This window comes from Nelumbo lutea, chromosome 1 (assembly GCF_056320005.1).
Source record: "Nelumbo lutea isolate HS-2025 chromosome 1, American lotus-T2T, whole genome shotgun sequence".
Taxonomy (NCBI): domain Eukaryota; kingdom Viridiplantae; phylum Streptophyta; class Magnoliopsida; order Proteales; family Nelumbonaceae; genus Nelumbo; species Nelumbo lutea.
In genome coordinates this window covers 70,453,150-70,473,864 of record NC_142684.1, presented here as the reverse complement: position 1 = coordinate 70,473,864, position 20,715 = coordinate 70,453,150, and the positions used below count along the sequence as shown (strand labels likewise).

Sequence of the window (20,715 nt, the reverse complement as noted above, 5' to 3'; positions counted from 1 at the left end):
CTGGTTGGTTGGAGGATTAGAATTATCTTGCTAAATCATTTGACATGAGTCCACAAATGAGTCCCTGAACGGTTCTATTGTAAGCAAATAAGCAAATCCTATGTAGTCACTTTCGAATATTTGATCAAAGAAAAAAAAAACAGATTGAATATAAAATTCTATGTATTCACATTTGGTCGTGTTACTGATAAAAAAGAAAACCGCTGAACTAGGTTTTCATTTTATGATTTGTATCTGAGTTAACTAGGTTTGTCGGGGGTGTCGTTCAAACAGCATTCAATCCGATGCTTCAACAACTCAAGGTGGTCTTCCATTGTTGGTCATCTAGAGTGCATATAGAATGTTTTGCTAGTTTTAATTTCATATCCTTGCATGATGTTAATACGATTTTGAACATCAGGTTCATTAAACTTTTACCATCTGAATTTCTTTCCGACTACTTTGCAATGTTCTTCCGGCTATTAGAAAAAAAATCCCCATAGGAAAGGATGGTAACAAACTTACAATAACCCCATCCGTTTGTTTTTCCTCGTATGAATTAACCTCCTATAGCTAGGAATATATAACAACTAGCACGTAACATAGATTCTGTATTGATCTCTTGTTTCAGCAAGGGAATTAATAGAGACCAGTCAGATCACAACGAAACAACAAATACTTAATTCCAAAGCGATCACTAGGTCAGGTAAGTTAGAGGAACATATTGCCTCTTTTAAATTATCTTGTTACTTGGCTACTACTAGATAGAATAAAAAACTGATGCGGGGAATGTTGAATCCCTACCCTTTACTTGAAATTATCTTGTTACTTTGTGTTTTTTTGTTTATAGTTTGGATGGTTCAAAGGAACATAATTACATAAAGACCCAAATTCACCAAGCTGAGAATAATTAATCAGTAGTTGGTAACAACACACATCAAAACACTTGGAAAGCTTTCTTTTCCCTTCTATGCAAGGTAAAGAGAAGCAACTATGTGAAAGAATTGAAGGTTTTTCACCATCTCTTTGGCATGCATTGTGGCTCGGCGCTCCATCCGGGCGAAGAGCTCGTCACTGAGCTGGCCTCCTATGTGTGCTTCCACCAGAACACCACACACGCTCCTACAATTGTTGGCTAGGGCTCGACCCACCTCGGCTGCATCATCAGGTCGATTAACTACAAGCGGGCTCCCTCCATTGACAACCTGGAGGTTGTTTATGGCGAATGAGCCATCGCCTTCCACCACCTCCTTGAAGTCTTGTAGGCTTGGCGCATACACTGGAATGTTGAAACTGTCACGTCTTTCTGCTTTTATCAGTCCCTGCAATATAATGATCAAATTTACTCTTTTAGTATACAGATAAGAATGAAGGTCTGTGTCCTTGAACAATCAACTTCTGATCTTCATCGTCGGAGGGGGAATTGGGTTTTGTAGCAAAGCGCAGACTTCTGAGGACGTACATAGAAATGATGGGTTCCTCATCGAATGGGGTCAAATACTTAAAATGGGTTTTCCGTTTTCATCAATTGCCACATTTGATGATGGGTGTTTGAAATGAAGGTGGTTTTTAATTTTTCCCATGATTTTGAACCATAGAACCATTTTTTTTGTGTTACTGAAGCTCTATATCATATCTGAATTTGATTTGATTATATTGATTCGAATTTTCCAAGTTACACCCCCTATTTCTAAGACCATAAAATTGGAAGGTGTTTAGTTCTAGAATACACTTATGGTCATTAGTTCACTCTTCACACAAAGTCGCCAACTACTAAAATGTATTTACACCTAATGGTCATTTAAGCCACAACCCTACAAGGATACACCCTAGTATATCCATACATATCCTAATCATTCTATTTCTTTCTTGTGCATCTTCCAACCTTGTCTGAGACATAATCATCATTTTTATACTATTTCTACCACATTAGAAGGCTATAGAATGCACTATTTAAGGGGCATAAACATAGAAATGAAGCTACCGTTTCAAGAACACCTCAGTTTTCTTTTTCTACCCCCCAAAAAAATCACCCTGTTTTCTGATCAAAATCATGAGAGATGAAAAGTAGACAACAAGTTTATAGAAGAACTCTGGTGACGTTTTGGTGGTTAAAAGATCACATGTTTGCTGTTCCCAAAAAAGAAAAAAAAAGTGTGCGATATTAGCCTAACAACGAGCCTGCTCAGAAATCAGGTCAGGGGTCTCAGGGCTAGGTGTTGGTTCATGATAAATTTGTTAGAGCCCTACATCAATCATTTCTCTCTTTCAATAATGTTGTCCATAGCCTTTTGGTTTCTACGGCCTTGTGGGCAGAACTAAATTAAAATGGGGTCAAATCAAGACACCAGAGGGTTTGAAATAGGGGGCCCCGGCCAAGTACGTCAGTTTCTAGCACTGAATTATTGGTTATTCATTATTGAATTACTATATATAACAGTACTAAAGGCTAGAACTAAGATTCTTTTCCAAAGAAGAAGAGGAAAAAAAAAAAGAAGAAAAGCTAGCTCCTTATGGCCCTTAAAAAAATTTGGGTTAATAAGCTCATATATATATATATATATATATAGCTTTTAATAGTTAGCATAAGACATGATTAATTACCTCTTGCACAAGATCATCCCAAGCTTCTTGAAAGTGGGAGCCAAAGAAAAGACCAACTCCACCTTGGTCTATAGGGTCTACCGAGGTTCTTCCCAAGCAGACCAGAAACATGGAGCCTCCTCTCTTCATCTCGAGTGATCGAGACCTCAGGAACCCTGCCAAGTCCGTCTGAAACTGCATTTTGTATGCATTGGCTGTGCTCTCATTTCCACCGTGGATGAAGACCCTTCCCTTGTTATAGGCTTCGGACATGTTATCCGTCACAATCTCTGGTACCTATTCGTGGTCACCTCACACAAAAATGTTACTCGTTCAATACTGTCAGTGTATCCATACAGCAATCAACCATGCATGTTGATATTATTATAAGCAGACTATACTGCACGCGTTAAATAATGAAAGTGCAGACCTGAGAGAGCCAGTGCAAGGAGAAGGCTGAATGGAAGACATCAACAGATCGAGCTGGAAAGAGTCGACGGTAAAAAGTGCCAGGGACTCCGGCGGCAAAGTAAGAGCGGTGGCCGTCGGAGTCATTGCTGGAGGCGGCTATACAGTCTTCCATGCTACCCTTGTCAGCAATGGGTAAGGGAGGGAGAAGCTGGAAGAGAGTGTTGAAGTCGTTGGAAGGAAGGTCGGAGAAGAAGACAGAGAACTCGGGGGGTTGGTATTCCATGGCTTCATACCTCTTTCTCATATGTTTGATGATCACGTCTGTGGTGTAGATGGTGTTGCAGCCACATGAACACCCCAAGTCTGCCACCACAAACGGAGCCTTTTCTGGGGATGAGTGTAGTTGCACCATGTCCAGCGTCCCCTCCAGCAGATGAAGCATGGATCGGGCGTGTAGAGCCTGCATGCATGCATTAACACGATCGGATCATCATCATCATAAATTTATTGCTACATATTAGTTGCAGAAATTAAAGCACCAATCAAAGAATAACTAACTAATTAACTAGCTAGAATCATCATCATAAGCTTATGAAAAAAAGAAAAGAAGAACCAAACTGATGAATAAAAAGTAGCCTCCAGTAATTATGGGCATTAATGATTTAATTCCCCTCTCCCCAACAAAGGAAGGAAGGAAAATGTAGATGTTCTAAGAGCTAGAAACAACGTAACCAAGAAAATATGATGAATCAGGTTGTGTTATATGGTGAGAGAGAGAGAGAGAGAGAGAGAGAGAGAGAGAGAGAGAGAGAGAGAGAGAGAGAGAGAGAGAGAGAGGCAACCTGAGCTTTTGAGTTGTTTGCATAGCTTGCTTCTCCTTTGCCTCCTTTCATGGAAAGCATGTTCTCAAGCTTCACTTCAGAAACAACAAAATTGTCTCCTTGGAGGGCCATAACTGCTCTTAGTGTCGAGTTGTCAGTGTCTCAGTAGGGTTACCTTGGATGGAGAATGGACCAAAAGTATGCGTATATATAAATAGCAGAAAGGGTATTACTAGTGTGAGTACGTACTCCACCTTACAAAAGCTCAAAAAACTTCTCCCTCATATTTTCCATATCAATTATATAATTTAATAGTTATCCTAAAATATCTCTTTCATAAAGATGTCTCCTAAAATCAAATGGAACATGCATGTTGTTCACTTTTGTCTCCTTTTATAAAGTATTATAATATATAGAAGTTTTAAGGAAGGTTTAAAGCATGGTTACATGCATATCTATACAACTATAAAAAGTACGAAAAGGGTATAAGATTTTTGGGATTTTTTGACTAAAATACCCTTTTTTGAAATAGGGTCCCTATCAATTATGAGGGCAGAAAATATAATTTGAATACTATTATTCATTGTATTAAATTCTCTCTCATTAAATTCCATTTAAGGTATTAACTCTCATTCACCCTCATTTAACCATATATTTAAGGCATTTTTGTTTCTTTTAATTAGTAAATTCCACTGATTAACTTGGAAAAATTGTATTTTTATGTGGTGGTAAGAAATTAAACAATTTTAGGTCAATATATAGGCCAACCCATGTTGCATTATTGCAACAATTAAACAATAAAAAACATTAAAGCTTGATAAAATGTAAAAAAAATATCTATACTACTTTAAAAAGCACAAATAACCTAAGAGTATTTCTGGAATTTTTTAAGGACGGAAGTTATCCCTCCATATTTAAATTTATTGATAAAAATGAGGACAAATAGGGTAATCGGTTAGTGATATTAAATGAGTTGAAAATGGTCATGTTAACATTCAATACATTCAATTCTCTCTCATTAAATTCAACATTTAAGGAATTAACTTACATTCACCTTCATTGAATCATATATTTAAAACATTTTTAATTTTTTTTTTCATCACTAAGTTCTATAAATTAAATCCATACATAATAAATTAATAATTCCAATAACATAAAAACTTATAGTTTTAAAGTCTACCAAAAAAAATAGTGTTTTCATGTAGGTGGTGGTCAAATGGGGTTTAAGATTTTTGGATTTTTTGACTAAAATACCCTTTTTTGAAATAGAGTCCCTATCAATTATGAGGGCAGAAAATGTAATTTGAATACTATTATTCATTGCATTCAATTCTCTCTAATTAAATCTCATTTAAGGTATTAACTTTCATTCACCCTCATTTAACCATATGTTTAAGGCATTTTTCCACTAATTATTAAATCCATACATAAATAATTCTAATAACATAAAAACTTGAACTTTTGAAATTAACTTGGAAAAGCAGTATTTTTATGTGGTGGTAAGAAATTAAACAATTTTGGGTCAAATATATTAGGCCAACCAATGTTGCATTGTTGCAACAAGCCAACAATTAAATAATAAAAAATTAAAACTTGAACTAGGGTCTTATACTACTATAAAAAGTACGAATACTGTCTAAGGTTTCTAGAATGTTTTTGACTAAAATACCCTTTTTTGAAATAGGGTCCCTATCAATTATGAGGGCAGAAAATATAATTTGAATACTATTATTCATTGCATTCAATTCTCTCTCATTAAATCCCATTTAAGGTATTAGCTCTCATTCACCCCCATTTAACCATATATTTAAGGCATTTTTGTTTCTTTTAATTACTAAATTTCAATAATTAAATCCATACATAAATAATTATAATAACCTAAAAACTTGTACTTTTGAAATTAACTTGGAAAAACATTATTTTTATGTGGTGGTAAGAAATTAAACAATTTTGGGTCAAATATATAAGCCAACCCATGTTGCAATGTTGCAACAATTAAATAATAAAAAATTAAAACTTGATAAAATGCAATATATATATATATATATATATATATATATATATATATATATATATATATATATATATATTATACTACTTTAAAAAGCATGAATAACCTCAAGATAATTTCTGGATTTTTTTTTAATTCGGATTTACCCATGTTAGAAATTTTAGGGTATTTGACCGGTCTATAGGTAGGAATGGCAATGGGGCAGGGGAGGGTGGGCCAGGGTTGGGTTTTGATTATTATATCCCCGACTCCAAATCAAATGCCCACCCCGTCCCTGCCCAAAACCTTATTGAGGCTAGAAATCCTAACCCCATCCTTGTCCTCATAGGGAATGAGCCAAAATCTAAAGTGGATTTCGAGAGGGGGGGGGGGGGGGGGGAGAACAAATATGGATTGGCCATTCAAAGGGGCCAACCATTAGGGTAGGAAGTGGGGGAGGAGGAAAATAGACTTTCAAAAGTATGGATTTCTAGGGCATAGGGGGGCCATGGGTCCCTTGGCTTCACCCTTGATAGTTCACCAAATAAGAGACTTGATATTTGTAGAGCAACAAATACAAATGTCAATGGATTAGGTGTAGGTAGGGTTGCAAACAGATTGGATCATATTTGAATCAAGGTATATCTGAATCCGATCTAACACCATTAAGGGGAGATTCGATTGTATTAGATCTCATAAACATATATTTGAATTCAAATTTGATGAGACCATTGAATATTCGGATCTGATTTAAAAAAATAAATAAATAAATTATTAAAAGACAAATAAAATATAACAATTTAAATAAAGAAACACAAAAATACAAGTATCTTTTCAACTAACTTGGTCATATATATACATGTTTTTTTATAAAAATAAAGAATATAATATATTTACAAAAATGCAACATAAATAAATGTATTTATATAAATAAATAATATATTTAGCAACAATAATAAATTTGCAAAAATTTTTACAACAAAAAATTTGGTGACATCCCTACCTAATTAATTAATTGATAATTATTCATAAAGTATAAATTGCTCATTTTTTCACAATAAAAAAACATTAAGCATCACCTAAAAGGTGGAAAATGACATTTAAACATCATGGAAATTACTTTGTGTGATGATCTATTTTTGTGACGTTTCTAGATAAACGTCATTGAACATGCGTCGCGCGATTTGGCGGTAAAACCCATGATGGCGGGAGGTGTCATTTACTGAAGTTTCTCGTAAATGTCACTATAAATGCAAATAAATGTTAGAAAAAGTCAACTTTTCACAATGGTATAGTAGAACTATTGCGAAAAGTGAGTTTTCACAGATACATAACTTTAGGTGACGTTAAACGTCGCAAATATAACGTCACCAAAAGCCCCTTTTTTTGTAGTGTAAGGACAAAAGTTACCCCTCCATATTTAAATTTATTGATAAAAATGAGGGCAAATAGGGTAATCGGTTAGTGATATTAAATGATTTGAAAAGGGTAATGTTAAAGACATTCAATGCATTCAATTTTCTCTCGTTAAATTCAACATTTAAGGAATTAAATTGCATTCACCTTCATTGAATCATATATTAAAAACACTTTTGTTTCTTTTCATCATAAGTTCTATTAATTAATTCCATATATAATAAATTAAAATTTCCAATAACTTAAAAACTTATAGTTTTAAAATCTACAAAAAAAAATAGTGTTTTCATGTAGGTGGTGGTAAGAAATTAAATCATTTTGGACCAAATGGGCCAACCCATGCTATCACAGTTAAACAATAAAATAAAAAAAGAGAGGAACATTTTAGCATCACATATTCAACATATTAAACAATAATAAGTATGATTAATAAGAAATATTTTTATTAATGATGGAAATGGAATGTAGAATTTAAAACCAATTGGATATATTATCTCATTAAATCCTATATTTAAGATATATTTTTTCATCATTAAATTATACAAATTAAAGCTACAACATTAATTTTAATACTATAAAAATAGATATTTTGAAAAGTAATTTGAAAAAAAAAACCTTTTTTTTTTCTCTCCTAGTGGTGGGTAAGCAACTCAACCATTTGGGGTCAAATGGGTTAATAAATAATGCCATAATTAAATAATAAGAAATTAAAATAAATAAAACATATAATACAAAAATATCTCTAATATTGTATATTCATTAAACGAAACAAAAATAATCATGAAACATAAGAAGTATTTTTATTAATGATGAAAGTGAAATTCCAAATTTAAAATCAGCCTATAAAGGAAATTATGTCATAGTCAAATAATAAAATTTTTAAAAATAGAAAATGCAAAGAATTACAAAATAAAAAATAGAGAAAATTTTGGATACATATCTAATGTTGTATACTTATAAAAACTAAAATATTGGGTACATCTTTAATATTATACATTCATTATATTGAACAAAAATAAATATTATACATAAGAAATAATTTTATCAATTATGGAAATGTAATATAAAATTTAATGTCAATTTAGAAAGGAAACTATTTTTCTTTTTGGGTAGTGGGTAGTGGGTAGTATTTGGGTCAAATGGATTAATCAATGACACATGATTAATCTAGACTCCACCCCTCATACAATATTCACAAATATCATCATCATTAGCTCAAATTGAGACATGCCATGCCATGCCATGCCATGCATGCATGCATATTGAATATTCAGAGCCTGGCTATGTGAAATCATCAAAAGCGGGGTTCCCAACCCATCAACCATGGTTAGTATGATTGATGAAGGACAAGATGAAGTGTGGAGTCAGCTACAGGCACATATACAAAAAGGTGAACCAAGTGGCGGACTGAATTGCAAACAGAGCGCTTTTTCTTTTTCTGATGGCTCGGTCTCATTTAATCTTTGTAATATTCCTAAGGATTTTGCTTTGATTTGTTTAAGTGATTTTTGGGAGCTTGCTACCCTCAGCTTATGTAGCACCACTTCTATAAAAAATTATTAGTATTGTTGTAGCGCGATCTGGTTGCTCCTTGCTGGAAGGCAACTCGGGCGTCGAACTTCCATGTGGTCAGGTCGAACTACAAGATAAAAGAGATCAGAGGTCCCGAGGTACTTTACCCGGTGTGGACACTCCGATGCTTAAGTTAGCATAGGAGATTGCAACAAGCTGATAGCTTGAGAATACTAGTGAGTGAAAGCTAAATCGCATGTACCTTATGAGGCTGGAGGTGATGCTTTTATATAGGCAAGTTGTTGTGGGTCTCACAAAGCTTTTTTGAGATCACCGGCCCACCTATCCCAGAGTCTATTCCACACTCGAAGATGGACTCCGAGTAAGCTAATAAGGCTTATCCAAGTTCATCTGATTCAGGCGGGATAGAGATAAGGTCCATTGGCTTGTGGCGTGATCCCAAGGAGATCGGAGACAGTTGGCTCGCTTCTGGAAGGAGGCTACATGGCACCTCGGCAAGTTGGTGAGTGTAGTGAGCTACTCGGGCCCCGGTCTTAGCTAAGTGACCCAAGGTGACTTGAACTACTGAAGTGTCCGAAGATGTTGAGATGTCACCTAATCATTACGTCACTACATGTGTGTCATCATGTCGTTGCACGTGCCAAATTATCCCTCATGAATTATAAGTGATCATCTATTAATACATCTCTTCCGATTACTTATTTCCTATTCTCATTGATATTACGTTTGTAGTTGGTAAGTGGTATGGAATATATGACTTTTGGGAGAATTGAGATCTCCATTTATTGAGGAGTCGACCAGCCCTAGGCTTCCTCTTCCTACCAAAGAGGGTTCTAGATCTCTTACCAAAGAGATCTCTAGATCTCCTACCAAAGAAAGATTTAGGTCTCATACCAAAGAGAGCACTAGTCTTCTTGCTAAAGATGGACCGACTACTATTCAGAGAATCCCTACCATAGAGAGACCAATCAAAGCAAAAAGGAAAATCTCCTCTTAGGAAGTTTCCTAATGAAGTTCTTGTCTTAATTTATTATTTCTATTCTTGTAATTGTTTCCAATTCATTCATTATTCTTCTTATATATATACAACCTTGTACAAGATCTTAATGTGCTAATAAAATTCAACCCATTCTTTTAGATCTCTATCTTTTTAAGCTTTAACTTGATATTAGAACCATGGCCTACAACACCTCCATTGCTTCTAAGATAATGAGCTTAAGCTCAACCTCTTCCCAGAATTCTTCCCTACCAATGAACATCAATTATATTCCTAATATCTCTCATTATCTAACAATCAAACTCAATGGAAAAAATTTTCTTCTCTGGAAAGCTCAATTGCTTCCAGTACTTCAAGCCCACAAGTTGATGGGGCTCATTGATGGATCGGCCAAGCCTCCCTCAAAGAGATTCCAGATCCTATTGATAACATTAAGAGAATTCTGAATCTAGAATTTTCCACTTGGGTGTAGTTAGATCAACTGGTCCTAAGCTGGCTTGTAGCTTTTTTTAACTAAAGTAGTCCTAGCACAAATCATTGGACTCTCTACAACTGCCAATTCTGGAGTGCTCTGGAGAGACCTTTCTCTTCTCATTCTCAATCCAGGGTACTTCAACTCAAACGTCAACTTCAAAACCTCAAGAATGGGAACTTGTCTATCAGCGATTATGTTCAGAAAGACAGAACAATTACAGATAATCTTTCTGCAGTTTCAGAATTAGTAGCAAAAGAAGATCTAGCTTTATACATTCTATCTAGCTTAGGCAGTGAGTATTAATCCCTTATTACAGCCATTACAAATCAAGCTGATGCAGATTAGCTCAATATTAGTGATGTTCTTGGGTTACTTTTGAGTCATGAAGCCTGGCTTTTACAATACAATTTTTCCTATAAAAATCCTAATGCAAATCTTGCAATGAATAACAATAAAAATTTGACTAACAGTTTTAAGCCCTCTCAAAGTTCTTACAATCAAGGCAGGGGTAGCATCAATTGTGGCAGAGGCAAGGGGCGTGGTGGTCAACACAAGGTCATGGAAGATGAAGTAGAGAACACTTTGCATCCGACAAATCCTACAGCCTTTCACAGTGGCATTTCGCACAACGGCTCTACGTCAGGAACTGGACTTGATCCAATTTGGTATCCAGATAGTGGTGCCACTCATCACATGACACCGAATGCTGATAATCTACAACTCTGAACTGAATACCGAGGTTTTGATCAAATCAAGATCGGTAATGGAATAGGTTTGACTATAAATAATATAGGGTTAGCTTCTCTAGTTTGCAATCATAATCGATTTGCCTTGAAGAATATCTTCCATGTTCCTTCTTACTAAAAATTTGCTATATGTAAATAGATTTACCAAGGGTAATAATCTGATTTTTGAATTTCATTTGAATTTCTTTGTCTTGAAGGACCATACGGGGAGAGTTTTACTCCGAGGACCTAGTAGAGACATACTCTATTAGTTTCTTGGAGCAGTTCAGCACAAGATAGAGAACTCGACAACTTTTATAGGCGAGAAAACTTCTTTGGTAGAATGGCATCAACGACTTGGTCATGCATCTCTCCGAGTTGTGGAGAATATTATTTCTAAATTTGGTTTACCTTATTTTGGATCTCTTAGTTATCCTTTTGTGTGTGAAGCTTGTCAAATGGGTAAAGCCCATCGTTTAAGTCTACCATCTTCAACTACCACTTTTTCTGCTCCTCTTGAACTAGTTTTTTCTGATGTATGGAGACCTGCCCCAACTTGTCCAATAAAGGTTTTAAATAATATGTTTTATTTATGGATGCATATTCCCTATTTTCATGGACTTTTCCTCTTGAAAGGAAGTCATATGTGTTTAACACTTTTATTAACTTTAAGATGTTTCAGAGTGATTGGGGTGGCAAATTTTGCAATCTCTGTCGTTATCTTGATAATGCTGGAATTATTCACTGCATCAATTGTCCTCATACGCATGAGCAGAATGGTAGTGTTGAACGTAAACATCGACACGTTGTCGAGTCCACGTTGTCTCTACTAGCGTCCTCCTCTCTCCCCTAATCCTTCTGGGCAGATGCTGTTGAAACTGCCATCTTCCTCATCAATCGATTGTCAACTCCGGGTCTTGGTAATCTCTCTCCTTTCGAGAAATTGTTTGGAAAGCCTCCTAATAATTCTATGCTAAAGGTTTTTGGTTGTATGTGTTACCCTCTTCTTCGGCCTTATAATGCACACAAGATGGATTTTTGCTATGCTCCCTATATCTTTATTGGCTACAACAATAGTCACAAAGGGTCCCGTTGTTACAACCCTGCTACTAGTCATTGCCACTTTCCATCCCTATTGCTTCCGCTAGAGTTATTATTCCTTCCTTGGGCATCATTAATGTTGACACATGTCCAACTCCTATTTCTCTTGAGGTATACTCTTCTCCCCTACCATCTATATCTATTACTAATGAGGCATCTACTACTTCTTCCTCTGAGCCAAAATAGGAAGTTTCTATCAGTGTTGATTCCTTGCCAATTCTGCACACTCATTCCATTCAGAAACTATTGGACACAACTCTTATTGTAGATCTTCCAGTGCGCACTCATACAATGATGACAAGGTCTATGACGTCTAGGTCGACTCAGGTGTTAACTGCTACTTGCCATCCTCTCCCAACTACTTTATTGCATGATGTTCATACTCATGAGAAGAAGCCCTCCTCTTATGGATAGGCTTCCAAGTCTCCTCATTGGCGGGCTACCATGGTTGCCGAATTTCATGCCTTTCTTCAGAATGGTACTTGGGAACTGGTTCCCTATGATGCTTCTATGAATGTGGTTGGCTCGAAGTGGGTTTTCAAAATCAAACGGTACCATGGTGGTTCCATTGACCGTTACAAAGCCTATCTTGTTTCTCAAGGCTTCACTCAGGTTTCGGGTGTAGACTTCACTAAGACTTTCAGTCCTGTGGTCAAACTTGCTACTGTGCGCACTGTTCTTGCTCTTGTAGTTTCTCGCGGTTGGGACATTCACCAGTTGGATGTTCATAATGCCTTTCTTACTGGATTTATTACCGAGACTATTTTTATGTGTCAACCGAAAGGATTTGAGGACAACAATTATCCCCATCATGTCTGGAAACTTCATAAGGCCCTTTGTGGGCTCAAACAGACTCCTCAAGCTTGGTTTTCCCGGTTGAGCAACTATTTATATGATCTCGGTTTTTGGGGTTCCCAGTGTGACCACTCTCTGTTCATTTACAATTGAGAACAAATTACCATTTACATCATTGTTTACGTTGATGATATTATTATTATTGGATCCTCCTCTACTCATGTTTCTCAGCTTATCAACAATTTATCTCAGACCTTTGCTTTGAATGACTTGGGGTCATTGCACTACTTTCTTGGTATTGAATCTCATCGTGATGCAACTGGATTGTTTCTTTCTCATTGTAAGTATATTTCTGTTGAAGACTAACCTTGCTACCGACAAACCTGTTTCTAGTCCAATGGCCACCTCATCCCGGATCTCTCGGTTTAATGGTTAACCGATCTCTGATCCCACTCAGTACTAGAGCATTGTACATGCTCTTTAGTATGTCTAACAAGGTCAGATGTTGCCTTTGCAGTGAATAAAGTTTGTTAATTTTTAAAAGCTCCTACTAATGAACACTGGGGTGCAGTAAAAAGGATTCTGAGGTATCTCAAAGGAACCATTGACTCCGGTTTGTTTTTCTTGGCACACTCGTTAGACACCTTAACAGCATACTCTGACGTAGATTGGGCTGGTTGTCCTAATGACAGACGTTCTACTGGCAGATATGGTATTTTTCTTGGTTTTCATTTAATTTCGTGGAGCGCAAAAAAGTAGCCTACAATAGCTCGGTTTAGCACAGAGGATGAATTTCGAGCTACAACTAATGCTACTATGAAATTATTGTGGCTGAACTCTCTTCTCTATGTTCTAGGTGTCAACTCCCAATCGCCACCAGTTCTATACTGCAACAATATTGGGGCCATGTACCTTGCTGCTCATCCCATTTTTTCGTGCTCGCACTAAACACATTGAGGTCAATTTTCACTTTCTTCATGACCTTATTCTTAAAAAGTTCTTGGTGGTGCGGTTCCTTCCTATTGAAAACCAGATTGCGGATATTTTCACTAAGCCTTTGTCGTCGCACCGATTCGAATAATTTAGGTCTAAGCTTTATGTGCTTCCTGCCCATTTTCGCTTGAGGGGGCATATTGAGGAGTCGACCAGCCCTAGGCTTCCTCCTCCTACCAAAAGAGTGTTCTAGATTTCCTACGAAAGAGAGCTCTAGGTCTCTTACCAAAGAGAGCACTAGTCTTCCTGCTAAATATGGACTAGCTACTATTTAGAGAATCCCTACCATAGAGAAACCAATCAAAGCAAAGAGGAAACTCTCCTCTTAGGAAGTTTCCTAATGAAGCTCTTGCCTTAATTTATTATTTCTATTCTTGTAATTGTTTCCAATTCATTCATTATTCTTCTTGTATATATACAGCCTTGTACAAGATCTTAATGTGCTAATAAAATCCAACCCATTCTTTTAGATAAGTTTTAACTCCATTAAAAGACGAATGGTGATTGATGAACAGCTCTATACAAATTAAACTAAAGAATTCTTCCAAAATTACGTTTGATGAATACTTCAATTCAAACCCATCACCCCAAAATTCCAAGTTTGTAAGAATCTTCAATTGGGTATTGTACCAGACTACTCTTTTATTAACTGCAGTTACTGTTGGGGCAGTGAAGTATCCATCGATTATTACAAATAATGCTGCCTGTGTCTGCGACACTTTCTTTTCTTTCTCTGCTGGAGACCCGGGATCTTGTTGTCTTCTTTCTCCCTCACCATCCCTTTCTTCCTCTGCATTTTTTCTGTTCAACTTCAATTAATCCCGCGTGAGGGTCACCAGTTCACGTGAAACTGCGGTAGATGCATGCATATTATTCATGGTGGACCATTTCTCCTTCTTTTTAACCTTGATAAAAAGTTTGATGTTACAACCCAACAGCTAGAATTGTGTCCCAACACGCAGAGTAGTACTGTAATTATGCTTTTCCATGTTATTTCATGAAGATGTTCCACTCCACCTTTTTAATGTATGGATCCAGCTGACCGTTGGATTTGTGCATATTCATACATACATCCATACAACCTGAAACCACATCAATTTTAAGTAAATAGCTATATATCAGACTACGGCAAAGTTTTATACATCATTTGGTGGAACATCATTGATTTATAAATGTATATATCGTTGAGTTAGAATTTAATTAGTGAACCGATTGTGATATACTGGTATTCAAAAACAGATTAATTATTATTTGTTTTCTTGGAAAGTTGAGTTTATTACCTGTGTCTGTGTCATGTACGTCTAACACTGATGCCTCATCTTGGAAACTTTTTTTTTTTTTTTCACAAAGATACTTTTATTTAGGTTAATTTTTAAATGCTACGGTGGATTGGTTATACTGGGTTGCAACGAATGTTCAAATATCACAATGCATCGTTGCATATCATACGATTAAACCTGTTCATGGCCGGGTTCAGGCTTGGCTTTTGCCAAATTTCTAATGGGCCTGACCCAGAGCCTAAGCCCATAGCAGTGTAAAATTGAGCCTGGACTCCTGACTCATGAACAAGTCTACATAGGATATGTAACAGTTTTTAAATGCACTAAATGAAGGATTTCTTTTTGGTGTTCAGATCTCCTACTCATACATCGCTATAGCCACACATTGAAAACATCTCACATAATTACATGGGAAGATATTTCCAATGTACAGCTGTAGTGTCCTGGAGGTGGGATTCTAGTGGGCAGGAGATCTGGATTGCTTTTTGTGTTCAGGTCTCCTGAATTCAGATTTGCGCCTCACAATATCCCACAGCACATCCCCTCTGTATATTGGGAACATCTCCCAATGATGATATCACCAGTTCTGATATTATCATCAGGAGATGCTTCCAATACACAGCCGTAATATGTTGTAGAAGTATGGGAGATATTCCGCATATGCAACTGGTACATGCAAGGTAGGTGTGAGGACCGGTAGGTGCGAGGAGCAGATCCTGACTCGGTAGATAGGTTGGTTTTCAACACCCATCCAACCAAACTGAAAGTCTAGAAAAGTTTATTTAATGCATTTGGCACGTATCAATACTTGGAGCCTAACATGATCATGATGTACTATTATTAATGGGTGTGGATGGTTGGTAGATGGGTTGGTTTTCAACACCCAACCCATCCATTTCCTACCCTGGTTCTAACTTTTAACACACCGAGTTAGGTTAAGAGTTGATCTTAACCCAAACCAACTGCATGCACTGAGTTGGCATCATTGCATTTTAGTTGGGCTTCATCTGGCCACATCACCCATGTATGTGTTCATTCCGGCATTTCTCCTTTGTAGTGCTAGAGTGGAGTCCGGATCTGCTGCACTTCTACACTTTCAGTCTATCACAAGTTCAGAACTTCACCATTACATGTGTGTTGTCGTATGCATAGGTATTCACACTCGTACAATGTAAGGCTGAAAGTGCAGGAAAAAAGTGCAACATATCTTTACTGGCAATAGTGGTCCTCTTCTTTTTGGGTAGCAGTGCTAGAGGGTCCTAAAGGGCTTAATTCTGAGATGGTCTGATGCCCTTGAGATTCCGGCATTTCTCTTTGTTTGCTTGTTCGTTTTTTCTTTCTTTTTCTTTTTTTTTTGTTTTTTCTTTTCTGAAATTGTAGAAAAAGGTCTAATGCCCTGGGATCCACCGTGTATGAAATGCGTGGTATCGGATCATATTGGGAGGGTGCTGGAACACATTTTATTGACTGGTGATTCGAACTCTAAATTGGATCATATCCATCAGACTATTAAATTGTGTTAACAAGTGAAACAAAAAATGATCATATATTATTAATAAAATGAACCAAAAATGACTTTAATGTTGTATTTCATGAATAAAATGACTTAAAAATAATATTTAGGAAACTTGAACCATAACAATTTAAGTAAAAACACAACACTCAAACCACCTTTGCAAATAGATACAATATAAATTTTCAACATATATGAATATATACATTTAAATCAAATTGAATTGAATTTTATTGGGCTAGTGGGGGTGGATCCATATTTGCTCCAATTATAAATGGATCAAATTTGGATTAGGGATGGAAATTTTCGCTGTCCTTGTTGGGTACCCATCTTCTCCGACCCCATTGGGTTGGGGATGGAGATTGCCTTGGTAGGTATGACCGGCAATCTTGACCCCAACCCATTTGACCTGCCCAACCCATCAATTCTATTTAAGAGTCAATATAGGTCGAGTAACCCATTAGTGTGAGGATGGGTTGGGTTGTGCGGGTCAGGATGGGTTGGATCAAAGTTAAGCCCTATCTATAGTCGCCAATTCTCAAATAAAACAATAGTTAACATGACTCGAACTCAGGCCTCTTTACATGTCCACATCTCATTACAAATCCAAACCACCATACCACATTTTATTTTGTGATTAAAAGTGAAATAAAATAGATTTTATTAACTTTCATGTTCACATGCAATTTTATACGAAAGAACTTTTACAAAAGTAATTTTATATTACACAAAAGTAGTTTTACAAATGTACTTTTACACGAAATTACTTTTTTGAAAAGTACTTTTACGAACAGTTTTACAAAAAGTACTTTTACACAAAAGCACTTTTATGAAAGCATAAAAACACTTTTATAAAAGTATGCAAGCACTTTTATGAAAAGTTCTGCATTTTTTTTTCATTTTATGCTATTTTCTGCACTTTTTGCAAATTTCTGGTATTTTTTTTGCATTTTCTACATTTTTTTGTGTTTTTTTTTTGCAAAAGTTCTGATTATTAGTAATTTTCTGGTATTTTCCACAATTTCGTAATTTTTGATTTTTTTTTTGTATTTATCTGAAATTTCTGTAATATTTTGATATTTTTTATTACTTTTTGCATTTTTTAATATACAGATTGATCTTACCCGTGTTTTTGTTACGTGACAGTCTTAAGATAGATGATTCTCTCAAAAATGTTTTTTTGGATATATGGATTAACCCAACCCAGCCCCTTTCTGCCATGTGACTAACCTTGAGAGAGAGAGGGAGGGGGTTCTATGAATCCGTTCCCTGGCAATCCAAACTCTGAAGGACGACGGCCCTAAGAAGTAAGAAGGACGAGCCAAAACAAAACCTTTGGGAAGTAAAGCATTTTATCCCTTCCCTCCTCTGTTTCCCAAGTTAAGTTGAGCCGTCCCCTTCAAAAGTGTTTCAAGTTGAAACCAAAAAACTAAGAGGAGGGAAATCCCCTGGCAAATGGCGCTACTAGCGGGTGGGGCATCATCCCATTCGGATTGGTCTGCCCTTTGTCTCCCTCTTGGAACCTTCCACTTTTGCCACCCTCTTCTTACATTTTCCTTGTGCTTCTCGGTCCTTCAGTTAATGTGGACCCACCAACGTGAGTGTGAAATCTTTGGTGTCAAGTGGGCTGTGGGCCGGACATATGACGACACTGAGGAGGGAGGGGGTGTTGAGAAGATAAGATCCCAATCAGACGTTAATGAAAAGGTTGGAATTGTACTGGATTGAATTGCTTCCTCCTTGTTGCAAGGGATGACTCAGGCAACAATTTTGCAAGATGGAGCTTTAGGTGTGATTTCATGGAACTGGAAGAGTTGAAGTTACCTCTCGATTGTGTGGGTATGGAATATGAAATATCAATGGCAGATGAGGGTTGTTACTTGTCACTGACAATGCCTACTCTACACTACTTGGCGTTGTTACTCTTTACTCCCCATTCGCCCATTCCCAATAGAGACTGACTGGTTGGTGCCTTGGTGAAGAAACTTCTGTCATTAAGTTTCCTTTGGTATATAAACTAAGGCTAACACTGGAGAGAATACACACTCTTCAGTCCTTGGCTTCCTTAAGTAGCAGGAAAGGGAAGTGCCTTAAGTAGCAGGAAAGGGAAGTGTGATGAAAAGGAGCTCCTTAAACAACACGTACGATCAGTTCCCCTCTCTCTCTCTCTCTCCCTCTCTCGCCCTTTTCTGAAGCTTACACTGAGGGAGGAGATTAACCATCGAATCTCTGTTTCAATGGCTGAAGTTATGCGTAGTTCCTTTATGTTGATGCTTCTCATGATTATTATATCGGTGATTGTTGGGGAGAAAAGGATAGCAGCTCAAGTTCATCATGTGGTTGGAGACGATCATGGGTGGGATCCATCTTCCAATATCGGAGCCTGGTCGTCCGGTAGGATTTTCAGGGTCGGCGACAAAATCTGTAAGCTCTCTCTCTCTCTCTCTCTGATCCACTGGGTCGTTTATATACTCTTTTTTCCTTTCTTTTATCTGGGTCTTACGAGAGAATTCTCATCTCGGAAGTAATCCAGATTAATTGCTGCTTCTCACTTAATTATCAGAAATATTACTTCTATCTTTCCCTTGACCTGCCAAGTTGGGCTGTGAGACACCATCCCTCACACCTGAGATATATTAACCGACTACCGGAGAGTTAGACAAGTTGCACCGTGCACAAGAATCCGGCGGTGGTGATGTCTGGGGTGGTTTGCTCGGGCCCCAGCACATTTCTTTCCTAGTCTTATAATCTGATCGTACGATATTACTTTTTTTTTTTTTTTGGGGGGGGGGGGGGGCGTTGGGTGGCATTTGGCAGGGTTTGCCTATTCTGTTGCGCAGGAAAGCATTGCAGAGTTGAAAAGCAAAGAGGAATTCGATTCATGCGATACCAGTAATCCAATCAGGATGTACACTGATGGCTTGGATAGCATCTCCTTTGACGCAGAAGGCACCCACTACTTCACCAGTGGCAGGCCGGAGAGCTGCAAGAAGGGTCTCAAGTTTAACGTCGAGGTGTTGCCACAGCCTAAAACAAAAGAGGAGGCGATGATGATCGTTTCTACAGATGATGCCGTGGCCACTGGACCCACCCCATCTGCTTCCACGCGTGGACTCCCTTCTAGCTTGTGGGTTGGTTTGCTCTTGCTTTGCTTCTCTCAGTTTTAGGATGCTGTTACTTAAACCTACGATAATGATCTCTCGTTTCAGCTTAACTGATCAGTATGATTATGGGTGTGTGGATTGTTGGTTATAAGAACGTCGGTTATGTTAATTTGATTTACTTTTTCAGTTCTCTCAAGAGTTTGAATCATGTTTCAAGTTTCAATTTATATGACTATGGGTTATAGTTATGGCATTCTTGTTAACGAATCCAAATTCATGGGATTAATTAGATGAAATAATCCAGGAAAGTCTTCCACTTCAAAATCTGGGACAGAGTTACACTGTAATTCTATACCCACATCCTCTGTTCTGTAAATGGATCTTGTCCTCTTCCCAAAAATGTAGGAGGGATGAGGAAGAGCCACCGAGTTTGATCGATGGGGATGGTAGCCTGGAAATGGCACCAACCAAAACCAGAGTGCTCACTAGAACAATCATGTGCTCTCCTCTGTCCAAAATCAGAGATCCAAATGTTACTTCTGTCCGTCTTTGAAGCAATGAATGAAGCTAATAATCTGCCTCGCCTATTTGCGAGTAAGGTCCTCAAGCAATCTGGTTTCCTCACCTGTGGGCTTGCCGGAGCCTCTACCTTTAATCTTCTCCGTCATTATCAATGAAATCCCTTGATTTTTACCAAAAGTTTAGAAGTGAATACTAGACGCGCATCATGTAGCCTATAAAGAAATGATGATCATTTGGATGGTTATAGGATTACGTGAAGGCTAAAGCAACTGGATCATATAAATAGTTATCAGCAAAAAAAAAATCTTTACGTATTAGTCCGTATCAGCACATATCAGTCGATACATATTGTATGGGGCCATTCCCCATACGCCCCTACAGGGGTTGTATCGGGTTAGGGCCTGCTTCAGAGAGTAATCGGGACTTAAGTTGGCCCCTTTAAACTTAAATCGAAAAAAAAAAATGTAAAACTTAAAA

At 37.1% G+C, this 20,715-nt stretch overlaps 1 protein-coding gene and 1 long non-coding RNA gene across 3 annotated transcripts; one reads left to right on the top strand and one right to left on the bottom strand.

Moving 5' to 3' along the window:
* Window positions 1–856: 856 nt before the first annotated feature.
* Window positions 857–3,926, bottom strand: LOC148875195 (indole-3-acetate O-methyltransferase 1-like). Of its 2 annotated transcripts, none has more exons than XM_088965509.1 (4): window positions 3,816–3,926; window positions 2,993–3,433; window positions 2,584–2,859; window positions 857–1,301 (listed from the first exon to the last, which is right to left on the bottom strand). In XM_088965509.1, exons 1-4 carry the CDS (start codon window positions 3,924–3,926, stop codon window positions 948–950), a joined length of 1,182 nt encoding a protein of 393 aa, XP_088821635.1. In that variant the 3' UTR covers window positions 857–947. The 2 variants fall into 2 exon arrangements, with proteins under 2 accessions (XP_088821635.1, XP_088821634.1); XM_088965508.1 differs by lacking the exon at window positions 3,816–3,926 and adding an exon at window positions 3,592–3,726.
* A 14,351-nt stretch (window positions 3,927–18,277) lies between these two features.
* LOC148875194 (uncharacterized) lies at window positions 18,278–19,912 on the top strand. The gene is made up of 2 exons (XR_016104895.1): window positions 18,278–19,036; window positions 19,430–19,912. It is a non-coding gene; the product is annotated as an uncharacterized LOC148875194 (long non-coding RNA).
* The last annotated feature ends 803 nt before the right edge of the window (window positions 19,913–20,715 follow it).